This window comes from Neopelma chrysocephalum, unplaced genomic scaffold (genome assembly GCF_003984885.1).
Source record: "Neopelma chrysocephalum unplaced genomic scaffold, ASM398488v2 Primary Assembly neopelma1_59, whole genome shotgun sequence".
NCBI lineage: Eukaryota > Metazoa > Chordata > Aves > Passeriformes > Pipridae > Neopelma > Neopelma chrysocephalum.
Window position 1 is genome coordinate 27,474,024 of NW_020897714.1, and position 18,659 is coordinate 27,492,682.

Sequence of the window (18,659 nt, forward strand, 5' to 3'; positions counted from 1 at the left end):
ATCCCGCGGCAGGAAGGAGCCGCTACTCCTCTCTTTTCCCTCCTCCTCCTCCTCCGCCGCCGCCGCCCTGCTTGGGGAGAGGCGGCGGCCGTGCCCTTCTCTCCCCTGCCCATCCCTGGCAAGGACGGGATGGAAGGCTGAGCCCTGCGGGGTTGTCCCGGAGGGAGGCAGGTTTTTCCCCCCTCGCCCGCGGGGCTGCTGTGGCGCGGCCTCCCCGGCGGCGGGCAGGCAGAATTGTGGTGTCATTGCTTTCCTGGAGCAGGTGTCCGTAAGTAGTTGAAGATGAGGGTGGCGGAGCATCTCTTGCGGAAACTCTTTGCTCAAGGTTACAGCCTCTCCCATGGAAGCTGGTGTCTTGCCATGGCACAGGCACGTCTTTTGGAGGGGTGTAGACAGGGACCGGCTCCTCACGGAGGGATGATGCTGTTGTAGCTGAGCGTGCTGCTGGCTTTCTTCAGCGTTTTTCTTTTGTCATCCCTTTTTTTTCCATTGAAATATTTTTAAGTTCTCGGTTGGACTGCTGCAGAGGTCATGAAAGGGTAAAACCGATTTAATGGGGTTGAGAGAGAAGAAGAGGGGCTATGCCTTCAGGCATTCCACTTCGAAATCTTCATTCAGGCTGCAGCCCGGATGCCAGGCTGGGGGCGTGATTTGCAATTGCTTGCTTGCAGTTTTTTTTTCCCCTTGTGGGTGATGTGTGCAGGAAGCCTGCCTAGTTTTATATGGTCACTATATTGGGTTTCTGGAATCATCCCCTGTGCTGTCTAATTCTGCCTATGTAAAGGATTTCTGGTATCTGGATGGGTGGGAAGGCTTTGAACAATACAAAGTTTGCCTTGCTTTGAAATTCGTGCCACGGATTTTCTGAAAGGGAGGGAGAAGAGCGAAAAATTGCGATCAGATCTTACTGAGGCTCAGTTTTGTGGTTACATGTTCTCATGTACGATAAGAAACGATGTAACTTGAAAGGGGAGGGAGGTGAGAGAGAGAGCTAAATGAAAGGAGTTTCTTTGCAGCTCCATCCATTTCAATGGTGCAGCTTTCCCAAGCCCCTTTTCATCGCCCATCATCACCTTCAGGCCGGTCGGAGGAAGGGGAGGAGAAGAGGATGAAGGCGGCCAAGCAGCAGGTGACCCCGTCTGGGGAGAGCCCGGCTCCCGCCAGCCCCCTGCAGTCCGCGCTGAGCACGGCGGCTTCTCCTTCCCAGGCTTACGAGACGTACATCGACAATGGGCTCATCTGCCTCAAACACAAGATCAGGAACATCGAGAAAAAGAAGGTAACTTGGTTTTCTTCGGTATTTAAACTGGCAATTGTAAAGCTCGTTACATATGATTGCAATTATTTTTAATAGCTGGAATGTGGTTATGTGTGTATATAGAGATCAAGTATATGTTGATCAGAACTGGAGATGCTTCTCCAGACTGAAACAGTTCAGAACAAACTTGGAACTGATTTAAAGATGGCTTATAATCTTGCGGAAATATCTATTTCTTTCATCAGTTACATGCATCTAATATTAGGATGTAGAATTGTTTGTAAAACTGGAAATTAGAACAGCGCTTTCTCTGACTCGTGGAAATGTCAGTGTATGTTAAATATGTATTGCCCTTTACTTTGCATAAATATTTGACTTATATATTTTAAATATAGACAAATGTTGTTCATTAGAAAGCTTGTATATAGAAATCCTCCAAAACCTGCTCTCTTGTTTTGGCCTCTGCTTTTCTGAGGTTGTGGGAACAGAAGAATGTTAATGAGAATAATAACTTAGATGATACACTTAAAATATTGTGGCTATAGCTACTCAGACTTTTGCATTTCAAGGCTTTTCAGTTGATTGGCAGGTGACTGAAGGCTATGTGTGTGGCTTTTAATACTATTTTCTGTGAGATAAAAGGAAAAATTGTGCCATTGCTTTTAGTATTGGATCAGGATCACAAGTAAAGCAGCTGTGTGAATATATTGTGTTTCTCTAAATGTCTGCAAAGCTTTGTTACGTGTTTGGGTGAGGAGGAGTAGATCAGACTTCTGGCCATGTGGTTAGGGGACTTGATCCTCCTGCAGGAGATACAGCATGATGCATGACATGAGACAGCAGTAATACTGCAGTTTTGAATAATGTCAGACAAGCATGTTTTCTTTGTGTGATTAACCAACTTTGTATTGTATTCTAATTCTGTCCAGGGTAGCTTATTGTTGTTAATTTCTCTGCTATCTTTGATTTTCATACGAATGACAATATGGCATCACCAGCAAATGAAAGTGTGACTTAATACGAGCAGAAAGTATTCCTAGTCCTAGGCTTCTGTAGGTACTGTGTCAGTAAAATTCTGTAGATACAGAAATTAAACAGTATTTGATTTCATGGCAGTAAACTCCCCTTTCTTTTCCCTGTGTGTATAAAAGAAGCTTGCAATACCTAATAGTTTAATTTTGTATTGTTTACATCAGCATTTAACAACTGTTTCAATATACTGGAAATAAATCTTATTTCTTTCCTGAGGACACTTGTCCACTTTCTTAGGGAATAGTGCTATAGAATCTTGATGTAACCAAAGCCAAATTTTTGAAAGACACGTTTTTGAGAATTCAGAAGGATTATTCAAGGGTAATACAACTGAATTCCAGCATTAACTTGGAAAAGCTAAACAAGCTAACTTAAAATAAGGACACTAGATGTATTTGGAGCCTCTTAAAAGTCTTGGATCAATGCATTAATATTTCTTAAATTAAACAAAGGTAGCAAGTAGGAACTGAAAGATCAATAACAGGGAAAGGAAGTAGACAGTCCTGCAGGCTAAGATTGCCAAATCAAAGGCAATAGCAAAACTTTGTGTTCCTTTCTCCTGACAACAAAAGGAAGAAGCAAAGTCTCTATTCTCTTGTACTATGTGGATGACTTAAAATACAGAAAGAATATGTAACTTGACTCATACCCCATAGTTCACATTAGACAGAAATTAATATAAAATTGGTTTTTGAATTTTCTGCAGCTCAAACTAGAAGACTACAAAGATCGTCTGAAGAAGGGGGAAGCCCTCAATCAAGATCAGTTGGTAAGGTTGCTTTATGCATGAGTTTAGGGCCTCAAAACCTTCCAGTGTGTCAAAAGGGACAGGTTGCTGAAGGACATGATGGTGTGGTTTTACAGAAGCAGTGCCTGCAGGCTTGCAGTGGCATCTTTCACAAAACCAAATGAACAAATTATTGGTAATTAGACTGAACATTAAGCCCACAAGCTTTGTCTCCTGCTTTAACCTTCCTGCTCTGTAATGAAGTGGTAGAAGGTCCTTGTTTATCTTTGCTCTGTAGACTTTCAGCTTCAGTGCTTCTGGACCTTTATTTCATAATGAGGTGTCTGTGTGCAGCTTATCTGTATTGGTAGTGCAGTGTTGGAACCCAAACCTTAAGAATTCTGGTGTAGCTAATTAATCCTTGTGACTTTTTCATTAACAGGTGTCACTTGAAATTGCCTGTCGGCTGCACAGTGCTGTTGCTTACAAGTAGCTGTTAATATAACTGAACTGACAGGGTTTCTAGCTTTTTTTCTGTCTTGAACTGAAATGGATTCTAGAACTGAAACAAAGTTTCTGTAACATGAAAGTTATTAATTCTTAAGCGCATCCGAGTACAGTGTCACATACTCCAAAGGGTTTATTGCTCTACTCATCCAGGAGTCACATTTTTGAAATATACTGCACACATGCTAAAGAATAATTGTGTGATGAAGGGTACTGACACTTCAGTGGTAGTGCTGATCATGCTAGTAAACCAGCTGGAAAAATATTTCGAGTGTTAGTTTTATCACAGTGCAGCAGCATGAGAACACAAATACTATATTCTTACTCTGAATCATTTGTGAAAGAGAGCTCGACATAAATGGGATAAGAGGGGAAATGATAACTTGCTGCTTAAAAGCGGACCTATTGGAGTGAATGATCATTTAGCACTTAGCAGCAAAATGTGATGTAGCCTCTTGCCATCTCAAGTGCAAAAGTAAATTGATTAAACCTGATGGTTTCAAGTAAGATGATGGCCTTTCAGTTCCTGTAAACTCAATCTGGAATCAGGTGGGCAAGAATCTTTTGTGTTTAGATCATAGATATTCTTTACAATCTGTTTTCTGCCACGAACAGTGAGAATATTTAACAGTGTTCTGTGTAAGTTGGATTAGTCTGGAACATGCTTTAAAGCTACATCTAAATTTGACCACTCTGGTATATGCCCTGGACTTTGAAAAGCTGTTAGGTGAAAGTGAAATTAAGATGTGTTAAGATGTGGGGAACTAAAGAGATGAAGGATTATGTAGATGAATTTCCTTTCAAATGCATCCAACAGCACTAATTTTGGAAAATGGCATTAACTTGGTTACTGGCTTCTAGTATTCCTAGCTGAGCTTCACTTTTTAAATATTAGTATATTTATCTCAGTTTCTGGGATATCTCAGGCTTTTAAAATGTGGAATTAGATTCAGTCTTGCTAGTCAACTGGCAGGTGGTAGTCAGACTGTTCAGAGGACTTGAAGAAGCACATAGACACTCGGTATGTCATTATAATCTTATGAAAATTCCTGTTTCAGTGGTTAATATACAGAAATACTACATTTATAACTTTCAGATTCCTGGTGTATATACAAATTGAAGCTAGAGTAGAGCTTCATACAGCCTAACACTTAACTATAGATGGCAATTCAGTTTCTTTAGGTTTCAATTTCTTATACAGTGGAAGAAGTGCACATCTGGTGATGATGAACATGTTTTGCAAACAATTTGGATTAAGCTGTAATTACTTATGGTGCATGCCTGCCAGAGCTACTGTGTGCTAGCCTCGCTTTAGGAAACATTTGTTTCAAAAATGAGGAGCTTCCAGCAAGTTAAATGCTCTTACTGGCAATATTGTGCTCTTTTGCAAGCTGAGCAGATTTTCCTCGGTACTGTTCCTCCAGCATGCTGTTAATGAATGTTAATAACAGGTGTGACAGAAAAAAGCTGTTGCCTTCCCGCAGGCTGAGTTATAGCTTGTCATCAGAGCAGTGGTAACTGTTCTTAGTGTTTTCAGGTAGGGTGTTTTACTCTGGAATTTGCTTTGTTAAAAGCACAGTTACTGTAATCTGTCTAGTAAGCTGTCGGTGTTACATTGTGAATCTTACTCAAATGTGTGGGCATTCGGGTCTTAGAAGTCATTCTCCCAAGTGCTAAGTGAACTGCTAATTACCACTAAAAAGTTGCTTGGTAAATTGTGTGAAGACAACCTAAACTACCAGGTGAGTGATTTACAGTAACACATGCACTATGTGTTGAGTAGCATTTAGGCCTAGTGTTGTCTAGTATGCTACAAACGAGTCTATAAAAGCAACTAAGCAATCAAACTGATTGAACAAATGAACGTGTAACTTGTTTTCCAGTTGCTTAGGAACACATATGGAATTTGCAGATGTCCCAAGTCATATTGGGGCAGTGGATTAAGCTTTTGTCGCTGCACTGATGAAACTCAACGCTAACACTGCTTTGGAAAAGCCTGTTACAGAAAAACTTATGATGCTATGTCAGGAGCACAAACCAAACTGAGTGTAAAGCACATGCGAACAACTGAAATTAAACTTAACTAAACAGACATGCCTTGTGGTATGAGGATATGGGCAGCATGTCTGAATGACAGCATTTTGTTATCTTGAGAGCTGTCAAGTAAGCTTATGTAAATGAATGACTCATTAAAAAAGGGTATATCAAAATGCAATTAATAATCTACTGTAATTAGTCTTTTTGAAGACTAGCTGGTAAAATATTGGTTAAAGCTATTAGTGGAGACAGGAACATGGCTTAATTTGTGGAAGCTAAATTTGAAAGACTTTTTTTCTTAAAGTATGACTTGCCTTGTGTATTTCTAGAGTCTGTACAAATTATCTGTGAAGGCATTTGTGCATGAGGGTAGAAGATCTGTGCTGAACTTGTCTCCTGTATTCCTTCTGGGTTTTCAGATCAGTGCCTGATTTTAAGTACCTGTTTACCTGTGATTGCCGAGACCTATGGCACCAAAATGAAAAAAAAAAAAAGAAAACTTGTATCCAGGCTTTCTTGTGTCAACATTAGTGTACCAAGTATTGTAAAAGATGTTGCCTGGAAAGTCTAATGCAGGCAAGTTCGTAGGATATATGTCTGGTGGTGTGAGCTGCCTTTCTGTTGCACATTTCGGATAACTATGGGTCAATGATACTTGCAGTTAAATTTAAAGTACCAGCTATAGACATAGTATTGTAAAGTTACAATTTCAGAGAAGTACACACTAAATGGCTGATTCACAATGAGAATTTAAGTACCAGGGAACTGAGTTGCAACCAGTAATTTTAAGCATGAGAAAATACATTTTTATCTGTTCCTTTGTAGGAGGCAGTAGAGAAATATGATGAAGTAGTACATAACTTGGAATTTGCCAAGGAGCTTCAGAAGACTTTTTCAGGACTTAGCCAAGATGTAAGTATAAATGCTCTTTTCTATATTGCCAGGAGGTAACTGCAAGATTTGTGCTACTTTTCTAATGGCTACTGTTGCATGCCAGTGCACACAATACTAGGAAGTTCCTGTCTTAGAGGAGAAAAGTGTGGACAATTTTGTGTACCCCTCCACAATGTAGTAATTCACTGCACGCCTCTGTAAGAGCTTGTGCTTAAGTAAACTGAGTCATTGGAGCTCAGCTGCTTTTGAGATGATTCCAGTTTACTTAGATTTGAATCCATTAACCATGTGCCTGAGGTGGACTCATCCCCTGCACAGGTGCAGACTGCTGGGGAAGCAGCTCTACTGGATGGGATGTGGGTCCTTGGTGCTGCAGGCAAAGTAAATGGATCACCCTTGGATCACTGAAGTCTAGACACAGACTGAGGACTAGGAGATTAAGGAAAACTGATTATTTGGTACTTGTTGACCAGTTGTGTCTGATTCTGGTCATTTGGTAGACAAAGGCTGTAGACAAGCTTCAGTGAGTCCAGTGGTGGGCCCCTGAATGGCTGGGGCCTGGAAAATGAGACCTCTGAGGAGAGCCTGGAAGAACTGGGCTTGCTGGGTCTGGTAAAGTGAAGGCTTGACAGGAGGGGGAGTATTAACCTTCAGATACCAAATACTGAAAGGGTGGAGCCAGGATTTTGCTGAGAGATGTGGTAGGAGGAGGAATGATCACCAGTTGCAATAGTAGGTTCCAGGCAGGTAGGAGGAAATGGATACTCTGAGGATAATTGAGCACTAAAGCAGCCTGCCTAGAGAAGTAGTAAAATCTGTCCTTGGATCTCTTCAAGACCTGACTGAACAAAGTTCCAAGCAATTTAGTTTTGATTCAGTGGAGCCTTTATTCTGGAGGCTGGGCCAGACAATGTCTCAAGATCACTTCCAAACTGAATAATGTTTCCAATGAGGGAAAGTGCTGAGGTTAAATCACTTTGGTTTCCTTAAGAAATATGTTTCTCAGTAAAATTTAACTGAAACTTGTGGAGTTTGTTACTTAAATTGCTGTAGTTTTCTCTGATTATGGCAAGTTACCTAAATAAGGTCTTTATTCAGGGTTTAAAGCACTACCTGCATTATTTTTATGTATGTGAGTGTTTTATCTTTGGAGAAATCAGTCTCTTGGCTCAAGCAAATACTACCCTTGGGAAAAATTTGATCCAGGGTAGTGGTGGGGATGCTAAACATGATTAGTCACTGCTCTGGCATTATTTCTCTGCCTCCTACAGAATGCTGAAGGACTGGTAAAATGGCTTGTCTCGGTGTTTACTGAGACCCAAACAGTTTCGCTAGAGAATGTATCTTGTGTATATATAGTATATATAGTAATTCCAGGTAGTGTGGTAAATCTCTCAAAGCACTATGTGAGCAGAAATTTAAGAGCCTTTTCAGCAGTGTTACTGCTTTAGGTTCCCTCTGCCATTCTGTGTTGAATATAGAAACTACTGTACTGAATGTTAAAACTTGGATTGCTTCCTATTGCTTTGCTTTGTGTAGCTGCCCATAAAAATATCAGAAATGAAGGATTGTGACCCAGTGTATCTGTGTGCAGGTGTTTTTAGTAGTCCAGCATTAACTTCTACCAGTTCATGTTTGTTTTTGAACTTATGCTGTATTTAAAGGGTAACTCACTTTGTTTTTAACTTGGCTCTGCTTCTGCTGGTATGGATTCTACAGCCAATAGCCATTACTGGAACACTGGAGGCCTTTCTGGCAACAGCATCCTTGTAGCCTTTACAGTGTGTTCTAGGAAACAAAACTTTCATAAATCTTACCCCATATTGAAGCATTTGGAATTCTGCAGTTACTTGGATAGCGTCTGCTGGATAGTTCTACTAGCACATGATGAGAAACTTCTCGACTGCATGAGCACTGTGTATGTTCTGTGACTTGTGTTGTTGCTTATTTAATGAGTGCTTCAGTCTTCTGCCAACGAAAATAAAAGTAACTAAGATTCTGCTGTATCAAACTGGAGTATGTAAAAATGAAGAGCAGTTGTCTTATTAGGAGAAACTTGAGACAACATCTGCATCTCCAACTTTGTGCTAAATGTTAAAAGTCAACTAGACCTGGATTTGTGCATTGGTATCAATTCTACCAATTCCTTTAAAAGCTGTTACAGTAAAACAACTAGCAGACATAATCAGGATCTAGGTATCATAAAGGCATATCACAAGTGAAGCTATCAGTATCCAGTTTGACTAAAAGAATTAGTAGATAAATGGGGAACTCTTCCAAAGGAGGAGCTGGAAAGATCCTGGCTGTCTGAAGAGGGTTAGGAGGTTCCGTTACCTAACCAAAATTAATAGTTAGTTTGCCCAGTGTAGGATGATCAATACTAGAGCTCAGTGTTTTATCCTGGGTTCCTGTTACTAAACTGTTGTGTTTAATTGTTGAATTTGTGTATTAAAACAGCTGCTGAAAGCACAGAAGAAGGCTCAGCGGAGAGAGAGTCTGTTGAAGCTTGAAGCAGAGAAGAAGAAACTGCGTACAATACTTCAAGTCCAGTATGTGCTGCAGAACTTCACTCAAGAGCACGTTCAGAAAGATTTCAAAGGTGGTGTGAATGGTGCAATATACTTGCCTTCTAAAGAACTAGACTACCTCATAAGATTTGCAAAACTGACGTGTCCAGAAAGAAATGAGAACCTGAGGTAAGTTCAGGATTTTTGTCTAATTAGTATGCTTCATTCATTACAGTAAATGTCCTCTGTTTGACACTGCCATGTCTTTAAATACTATGTTTTGGAACACTAATTAAAATTCTATTCAGCACCCTTGCTGTAGTCTGAGATTAGGAATGTAACAGATTTACCTCACTCGGAGCATTAAAGGAAAGCTGTAGTAATTACAGCCTCAGGTGCAAGTTGCAGGCAAATTTTTGCCATCTCATGTCACACTGTGGCACTGCAGGGAGATAGTCCAACACCATCCTAAACAGGGAGGCTGGTGGTGTGCTGTTGCCTTGAGGTCTCACTGTTCATGAAGTGAGAAAAGGGCAGTAAATTCAAAGCTGTTCCATGTTCCATTCACATGATGATCCACATGTGCTTCTTTATTCCAAGGGAATGTGAAGTGTTGCTCCCGAGGCTCTCTTGCTATTAACTTTAAAGTGGTTTTAAAAAATTGCCTGAAGTTTTTGATACCTCTTCACTAAATGTCATACATGTTAACAGGTTGTCAACAGAGGTAAAGTGTGTGAGGGCTAATGTGGCACTGCTGTCGTACTATGATGGCTCATGCTTAGCATGACAGCCTGTCTACTTTTAAGATAGTGTAGTAAGAATTGTATTTGAACGTGGAATAAGTAGTTATTAGGTGGTAAGTTGAAACACTTCATGGTTAAGTCATGTTTGAATATGGACTTACTCTTAAGTTCCTAAAAGCTCTAATCACTTGTCATACACTAATCTTTGCCTAATCTTTGCTTAAGTTAAATTCTAAAGAACAGCACTTATAAAACGCTTCACAACAGGAGTCTCCATTCCAGTGAAATAACTTAATTTCTGGATTACTCTCACCATATTATGCTTCCACAGGAAGCATAATCCTTTCTTTTGGGATGCTGTGTTTCATCATGTTGGACTTCAAATTCCATTATCTGGAGGGTGTGGATCATGGACCTATGACAAGTTTCTCAATAACTGCTAGTTACTGAGAGTGGCAGGAGCTGCTGGTGGTTACCCCTGTACATGTTTGTCCAATAAACAAGGTGACCCGGTGATTAAACAGCAGTTGTTTCCCTGTCTGGGGATCCTGGCTTGGAATGAAGTCCAGCTATATGGGTGGGATATCTTGTGGGATAGTGCTAGGATCTGTGTAATGACCAACTAAAGCACTTTCATTTGCTAGGTTAAATCACGTAGACAGATACATTATAATTGCTTTCAATGATTTCAGGGCTTAGTATTTGCTCTGTGTATGCAGCCTTGGTTTGGAGGGCTGAACTTGGGCTATTGGGATGCTGCAGGAGTTGATCTTGGCTATGATTCTACCTGGTGAAACTTGTCACTTGTTTTAGTGTTGAAGACCAGATGGAACAATCATCTCTCTACTTCTGGGACCTTCTAGAAGGAAGCGAGAAACCTGTAGTTGGAACAACATGTGAGTGTCTCATCTAGAGAAATAACTGAAACATCTGAAATTTGTATGCTTGTTAAAATATCTTAAAACCAGTGAATATACATGGAAGGCTTCCAAACGAAACACTTCCAAGTGCTATGTGTAAATATTATCCAAGGATGAACTGCTGTTTAAGTTCTGTTTTTTTAAGTACAGATCAATAGCAATACAGCATACTTGCTTTTTCCAGGTCAAGACTTCTAACCAATGTACTAGCATCCTTTTGAGGAATAATTATGGTAGTAATTGAAAAGCTGATGTGTGAATACCTTACAGAACAGTGGAAAGCTTTGTGTATAGTTATGTGCAAATGGGTTAAGTTTGGAATAGTTCCCAGCCATGAAAGGCTTAGTTGAGCATGCTGGTGTGTGTTACAAAGCTTCGTTGGCCCCAGGCTGAAGGTCCCACAGCATTGAAGATTCTCTCTCCTTTGTAGGAATTCTAGACTCATACCTGTTGTCTGCCTACAGTGCAGAATACCACACCAGAGAAAGATAGTCAGTAATGGAACTCACTGTGATCTCTGATCATGCACAGTGCAGTCTTACTTTGTACTTGCATCAAGTGTCCTCACTTTCCAAGCACAGCAAAATCTGTGGGACTACATATTTTCCATTTGTGCCATACTTCCTAAACCTCTGGTTGTAAGCCAATATGCACACTCTTTTCTGTTCCTATTTACAACTTACTTATGAGGAAACTGCCTTTACTTGAGTTGTAGTGTCTTTCCTATTGCAAACAGACCTTGCTTATCCCACTTACTCCAATTGTGTAGTGGCTGTGTTGCAGGAATCTTTCACTGGTCACTGAAAATGTTGAAGCTGTTAGACCAGAGCACTGGCGTGCCCTATCTAACTTCCATATGCAGGTTGTTGAACTAACAGCTAAGTGTTAACTCTTTCCATGTATTTCTGGAGGAACTGCAAGCTTCCCTTATAACTTTCCCTGGTAACTTTAACCTTGTGTCTATTGACGTGAATAGATAGTTGCCTTGGACTCCAAACCTTTGTTTTGTCTATCACCTAAACAACTTCTGTCATTATTTTGTCAGTATCTCTATCCCTTAAATGTCAGTCTTGTGTCCTTCTGTGTGCAAGCTAGACTCCAGATAAAGCTGTTAGGTCATCTTATTAGCATTCATTGCCTTGGAAGACAATTTTTTTTATAACCATGTTAAATTCTAGCCACAATTCTTGTTTGTGTGGTTATCACTGGTAGGAGTGATCTTTCACTGAATATTCTTCTTGTTCTCAAGGCTGTCCTGTCTCTAGCTCCTCTTAAACAATTTCCAGTATCACTGTTCTTTCTGAGGTCTTGCTCTAAGCTGCTGTTTGTTGTTTGCAGAGAGGAGAAAACTGGAGAGAGCTTCTCAGAGTACACAGCTAAGCTTTTGTTCAGCCATGTCAGCTTTGACTCTTTTCAAACTTGAGGATTAATTTCAATATGAAAGTCTCTTGCATTCTCCCTGCTTGTTTCTGCAGTTCTTAACTTTTCCTTCTGAGACTTACTGTCCTGTCACTGGGAAAAGGGTCTTGTAGGGCGGTTCCACAGTGAATGTTTAGCTTTACGTACATTGCAGTCTGCACATGATTTTAGTATCAATGCTGGCTAGTTTGTTCATAGTACACAAATCCCTTCCTAAGCATGTGAGACCAGGTGGCTCAGTGTTTATCTTGTGTGCATTTAAACACAAGATGCAGTCTTACCTCTGGATTGAAAAGATGTTTTCAACAGTAATATATTAAGCACTCTAACAAATACTTTACTTTACGAAAATGTTTTATTGCTATAACTGGGTAAGATATGTAAACTTGGAGAAGTTGCAATTCATGTACAGGGAGGAAGAAGGAAGTCTTAATCCGTAATCTGAGTACCCCTTAATTTCAGATTTTCCTATTTTAACTTCATGGATTTTTATTCTTCAGATAAACACATGAAGGACCTGTTATCCAAACTTATAGACTCTGGCTACTTTGAAAGTATTCCAACTCCCCGTACCACTGTGCCAGTAAAAGATTTGGAAGAAGAAGTAAATAGAAAATCTGAGAAAACAAGACAGATGTCAAAAGGAGAGTCTGTCAAGGAACCAGGTGGAATATCAAAGGGTTCAATTTTTGTATCAGTGTTGGGAAAGACTTGAACTGAGCATTAACTTTGCATGGCTTGATGCTGTATCTTGCTTGCAATGTAGTAACTGAAATGGAACCTGCAAGTCTTGCAGACCTCTACTGGCTAATAATGTATAAAAAAATTAACTCAGTTATAGAATGTTTTTTACCTTCTGAGCAGCTCTCCGTGTTAAAGATGTGGGAACTGTCTGGTGTAGGGAATATTACATATTACAATAACCAAATTATGAATACTACAAAATGTTTCTTGCTTAACTCTGAACTTTTGCAAATGTAAAACCTAATGAGAAAATAAAAGCTTGTCTAAAAATAGCATGTTGGATGGCAAATTGAGCTTTCAGAATATCTAGTTTAGCAATTGGCACTACTATTTAAATAGAATTAAAGAGTTGCTACTGTTTGGTCTGCCTTTCTGCATTTGATCAGTTGAAACAAATTAACATCCTTTCTCTAGAATCCATTATGGAGCTTATGAAGTCTGAAATACAGCCACAGGAGGTAAGATACTCCACTACTAATTGCTTTCCTTCAGTATTGTGATTTATCAGACACATAATTGTACTTCTGCAGCTCTTTTTTAAACTTAAAAAGGGAGTCTGAACAGCAACCTAGGTGTTGCTTTATGTAGGAAGCATTAAAGACTTAGTTGCATTTCTATTTCTAACCCCAAATTTATGGCATCTGGGGTATTTTGGGATAAATGGAGCAGGCTTACATGAAGCAGTATAGTACTTTAATGCTCTGGCACTTTCCTGAATAAAACAAAGCCTTTAGAGTGGAAACACACAGATCTTTTGTGTACTGTGGAATAGAGAAAATACACATCTACTAAAGCTGTCTGTAAAAGCTAAGCTGATTGCAGTAGGCTTGATATTGCTGGGGTTGAGAATGATGTGGGTTTTGCTCTGATTTGTCAGAAAAGTAGGGATTCCAAGACAGGCTCGTGTGCACAGAGGTGTGTAGACCTGTTTCAGCGGCTCTTCAGACTCCTGTGCTCAGGCCTTGACTGTTAGTAGCATAAAAACCATTAGGTTCAAAAGGTGGGGACGGAGGGGTGTCCTTCTTTAAGTGTAAATACTGGTTCTTAAAATGCTGAATCCCTGTTTCCCAGGTATCCCACTAGAGGGTGTACTCTAGAATGAGTTTTTGTAACTTACAGTTAAGTTACCTGACTCTTCTGGTGTCTTGTCAGAAAAAAATATCTCAGCCAGTGAGCCTTGTACATTATTCACTTCATATATTTACTTCCTATTCATGACAAAGTGGTAACTGAAAAAAACTTCAGGACATCATTAAACTCTCAGACTTACTGATGCTAATCACAGCCTGCAGTTGAAGTCCAGTGGTACTAAATCTGAGAATCTGACTTTTTTTAGTATTAAAACTCCTTTAAGAATGAAGGTTATACTTGGTTACTGGGTCTAATATTTGGGGGACTTAGCACAATGTTTGCTAATACAGTACCATGGCATTTTAGATGCTTAGGAGGAGAGTTAACTTTTGTAAAAAGTCACGGTTGAACTTGATATTGTCACTGCCTAGGAACACCAGGTAGCATTGAGGATAAGGGCAGGAGATTCACTCAGCTCTAGTGGGTTTTACTTGTGCTGTTCAGGACTGTTTCCTGTTTCTCTGTGGCATGCCAAGCAGAGCTAGTCTGCAGTGTGGTAGGATAAAGCCATGGCTGTCCACACAGTTTCTATGACTAGTGCTTAGACTGTCTGGGCTCTGCTTTTAGTCAGCAGTTTTCAGTAGCTGGTTGACCTAATTTAACTGACCTGAACTGTAGTAGCAAAATGTGTTCTTGGGAGCCATTAAGTTTCTCTGGTCTATATAGTTTCTCAACAGGCGTTATTTGCCTGAAGCAGAATACTCTGTCAAGAAGAAGACAGAAGAGCCCAAATCTTGGGAAGCTGAGTGTGCTAGAAAGCAAGAACCTCCAAAGTCCTGGGAAATGCTTGTTGATACTGAAGAGAAGGAACAGAAGCAAAAGCAAGAGGCCTTAAAGCCTTGGGAAGCTCGTGTTAGACAGCAAGAACTAAAAAGACCAGATTCTCCAAAGCCTTGGGAAGCTCGTGTTAAAGAGGAGGAACAGAAGCGTGAGTCTGCAAAGCCGTGGGAGACCCGTGTTGAGGAGGAAAAACAGAAGAAGCAAGAAGCACCAAAGGCCTGGGTAGCACGTGTCCGAGAGGAGCAGGAGTCTCCCAAACCCTGGGTAGCAAAGGTTAGGGAAGAGCAGGACCAGAAGAAACAGGCATCACCTAAGCCATGGGTAACAAAAGTTAGGGAAGAGCAGGAACAGAAAAAGCAGGAGTCCCCAAAACCTTGGGTAACCACAGTTAAGGAAGAACCAGAAGAAAAGCGGGAATCTCCAAAACCTTGGGTAACCCAAACTAGGGAGCAACCAGAACAAAAGAAGCCAGAGCCTGTGAAAACATGGGAAATGCCTGTTAGGGAAGAGCCAGAGCAAAAGAAGCAGGAGCCTGTGAAGGCTTGGGCTGCACAGTTTAGGGAGGAGCCAGAACAAAAGAAGCAGGAGACTCGAGAGGCTTGGGAAAAAGCTGGCAGGCAGCAGCAAGTGTCACCACCACAGTTACAGAACCCTCCGAAGTCCTGGGGAGCTGCAAGTATTGGGCCAAAGGAGCAGATGGGGCCAAAGAAGTTTGATATGGAACCCAAAGAAGTGAGTTGGCATATGTAGTATTACCTGTCCTAAGCTTTTGACACTAGTGTATTGGAATAAAGCTACCTATTAGCAGAGCGTTTATAAGGTGCATTTTGTAGGCCTGTACTTAAACTGCCATTTCATTCTTTCTTGGGGGTGAATAATTCTGGCAGTTAAAGTTTATACTTGAATGGCAAGACGGTCTGCTTTGCTTTTTACATCAGCACAGTGTTTGAGCCTTGAATAAGTGCTTTATGCACAAGACAGAAGAATTAACTTGGTTCATCTGTAGCTGTTGGCTCTGTCCACAGTTAGCAGTACAAAGCAGGTATGACTCATCCAGGGATCAAATACTTTGTGGCTGCATGCAAATAGCACTTCAGTAATTTTTAGGCTTTTGATTAAAATAGCTGCTGATTCAAGAGAGATCTAATGTCTAGATCAAGCAATACCAACTGTACAGGGGCTTAAATATGTATTTCCAGATGAATGCATGAACCATACTGCTGTCCTGGGGAGTCTAACAATAGCATAGCTTTAGAAATGTAAAATGAAGCCATTTCAGGGCTTTCAGCTGAGGAGGCTGCTACCCTCTGGTCACATTACCTTCCTTCTCACGTGTGCTTGGGTAGCAACAATTCTGATAACTGTAAAAATGGATAACTCTGCTTTTTCTGCCATCTTATGTTATTAAGAGCAGTGTTAATTTAAAGTTAGACTTCAGGAATACAATATGGGGAGTTGAGCAATTCTCTATATACAATGTTGTCAGCACTACTACCTTTCTGCAAGAAAGCAGGAATCACAATACATTCTGTAATAATCACAGCAAATGATTAAGTTTATATCTTGTCAGTAAACTTGGCATAACTGAAAAATGGATGTTCTTGTGCCTAGAGGCGAGACCGCAAAGCGAAGGTTGAACAAGAGATCAAGAGAGTATGTAACATGCAGCACTGGGTAACCAAATGGGATTGAGGTGTTTCACTTTGGTTCATCTTTACACTGAAGCTGAGTGGAATCTCGTGTCCACCGGTGGTGGTGGTTCCGGCAGAAAACCTGGTTCTCTCCCTAAGTAACTCTGAGCACTAATAGGTGTGGAGCACCCAACTATGCATAGTATTACTGTAACTGAAACTAAGTATTGGAGTAGTCTCAAGCACTTTAAGAGGCCTTGGGATTTCTGGTGGCAGATTACTTTAAAGCTTAAATGCAACAGATGGGGCTGTTATTTTTATATGGGATGGATAGGTGGATGGCTTAAGTGGTCGACAAAACTTTGCTGCAGTAAGTAAAAAGGAGGGTCTCCAGTCAGTTGGAGAAACTTGTAGACTGCCTAGGAATCTTCCACTGGCAAAGTTAAACTAAATGTTGGAATGTGAGGTCGCTTAAGGTGGATTGCTGAATTAAGGAAAAGCATAATTTAAAGTATTTAAACTTGGATTTACTTAATCCATAGAGAAACACCTGCTGGCTTTATTTTTGCTTAGTAGCTGTTGAGAAATCCTAATATCAAAAGTATATTGAATGAGTAGGAAATAGCGTACTGGCAACATAACTAGTCTTCGCAACCAGTTTTAAAAAAATGAAGATATCTTTGGCTTGATGTGCATATAAAGAATAATAAAAATCATATTAAGCTTTTCAGACAAGTTTCTCTTATCTTTGTTTATGTAAAGAGGCAATGCAGTGCTATAGCTGGATCTATTTAACTCCCAGAGTGACTCACTCTATAAATGACTTTGTGCAAAGATGTAGGCATGGCAGATCAAAGGCCTGTGTCAGTGCTGCTGCCCTCTGAGTGAAACTAACCTTTCTTTGCTCTGAAATAACTGTTAGAGCTCTGAGGTCTTTTAAAAAACTATGTTTTGAGATCTTAAAATACATTTATTTAACTGAATGTACCATAAGGTGGAATGCCTAAGACAGCAGAGTGAGCTGATATGCAGGGCTGTTAAACTGTTTAAATGTTTGTGCAACCTGTGGACCAGCAAACTTGGTTAGAGCTGAGTTTGTGGCCTGCTATGGGAAAACAAAACAGTTTGACTTGTGGCTTGTGCTGTCATCCAGTTCCATTTAATTTATACCTGCTGTGAATACTGCCCTGAGTAGAAAGCAAATGTTAATTGTGTATCTACATGGCACAGCTGTGATTACAGCTTAGGTATCACCATTCCACCTCATTTAGTACTCTGCAGCTAACAGGAGTACTTAGTATATTGGCACTCTGACTAATAAAATTCCAGTGTGGTCGGTGTGCCTTTACATTGGTTTATTTGCAATTGTTAACAGGTCCAAAACAAAATCCTGGGTATTTCAACTCCACTTTTAGTCAGTTCTTTGGATGTATGTCAAGACAGGTTTTGCCAAATGTGTAAGTAGTGTTGAAGTTGGTTTTCACAAACGTTGTTATGACAAATTACACCCTGAACTTACAAGTACTGTGTTACTCTATTGGTCCAAGCAACATTCAGGTTCACGTTAAGTGATCTTGGCATTTACAAGCTTGATGTGAGCTGGAACAATAGGTTACTAAACTAAGAATCTGCTACCAGCTTGTAATGACTTCCAGAAACAGCATCTAATTGTAGGCTAGAAAGAAAACTTGGTTTAAAGCCATCTTAAGAATGTCAAGTACTTACTCTTCTTCAAAGCATCTCTTTTTATAAAAGACATAAAAACTTGAAGTACTTTAGCTTCCTGATACCATCACATAAATGATCTTGTGTTGCACTAAATATCATAGTTTTGAACACCTAGGAACTAGCAAAGCAGCAAATCAATGAGGTAACTTCACTACAGCTGCTTCTGGCTGGTGTGTTTTAATAACTGTAGGAACTAGAAAATAATTTCTATGCCACAGAAGGTCTGTGTTTCAGCCCTGGCTTAAAGCCTTAATGTCATGTATGTAACCCTGTATGCTTGTGCTTCTTATTGAAGTAAAGAATGCTACCAACATAAGGCAGAGTATGAGCTGTGGAAGGAGAGAAAATCTCTAACAAATTTCTTAAAGCACACAGAAATTTTATCATCTTTGGAAGCAAAAGTGACACTGCAGTCTCTTCTGCTTCCATACTCTTGAGGCTGTTTAAATTCTTTTGTGTTTAATGTACAAGTCTCACTTATGCAGCTAGTGGACTGTCTTAAGAACTTGAGACACTGCCAGACTTGACCTGGCTAGGTGACTTAAAGGTGGAAGGCTTCTGTTACCCATTTTCAAACATACAGAACCAGTTTAGTAGTGTA

The 18,659-nt window shown here is 40.2% G+C and overlaps 1 protein-coding gene across 2 annotated transcripts in view; it reads left to right on the top strand.

The window, feature by feature from the left end:
- The first annotated feature begins 289 nt into the window (after positions 1 to 289).
- CAPRIN2 (caprin family member 2) overlaps positions 290 to 18,659 on the top strand; it is a 33,442-nt gene continuing 15,072 nt past the window's right edge. Inside the window, exons 1-8 of one of the 2 annotated variants that reach the window (XM_027680626.1) lie at positions 290 to 1,279; positions 2,997 to 3,059; positions 6,387 to 6,473; positions 8,913 to 9,151; positions 10,519 to 10,601; positions 12,545 to 12,709; positions 13,203 to 13,246; positions 14,586 to 15,431. In XM_027680626.1, the coding sequence (XP_027536427.1) occupies positions 1,031 to 1,279; positions 2,997 to 3,059; positions 6,387 to 6,473; positions 8,913 to 9,151; positions 10,519 to 10,601; positions 12,545 to 12,709; positions 13,203 to 13,246; positions 14,586 to 15,431 (1,776 nt within the window). In that variant the 5' untranslated portion in view covers positions 290 to 1,030. The remainder of the gene's footprint in view (positions 1,280 to 2,996; positions 3,060 to 6,386; positions 6,474 to 8,912; positions 9,152 to 10,518; positions 10,602 to 12,544; positions 12,710 to 13,202; positions 13,247 to 14,585; positions 15,432 to 18,659) is intronic. The other variant, XM_027680627.1, reaches the window with a different exon arrangement.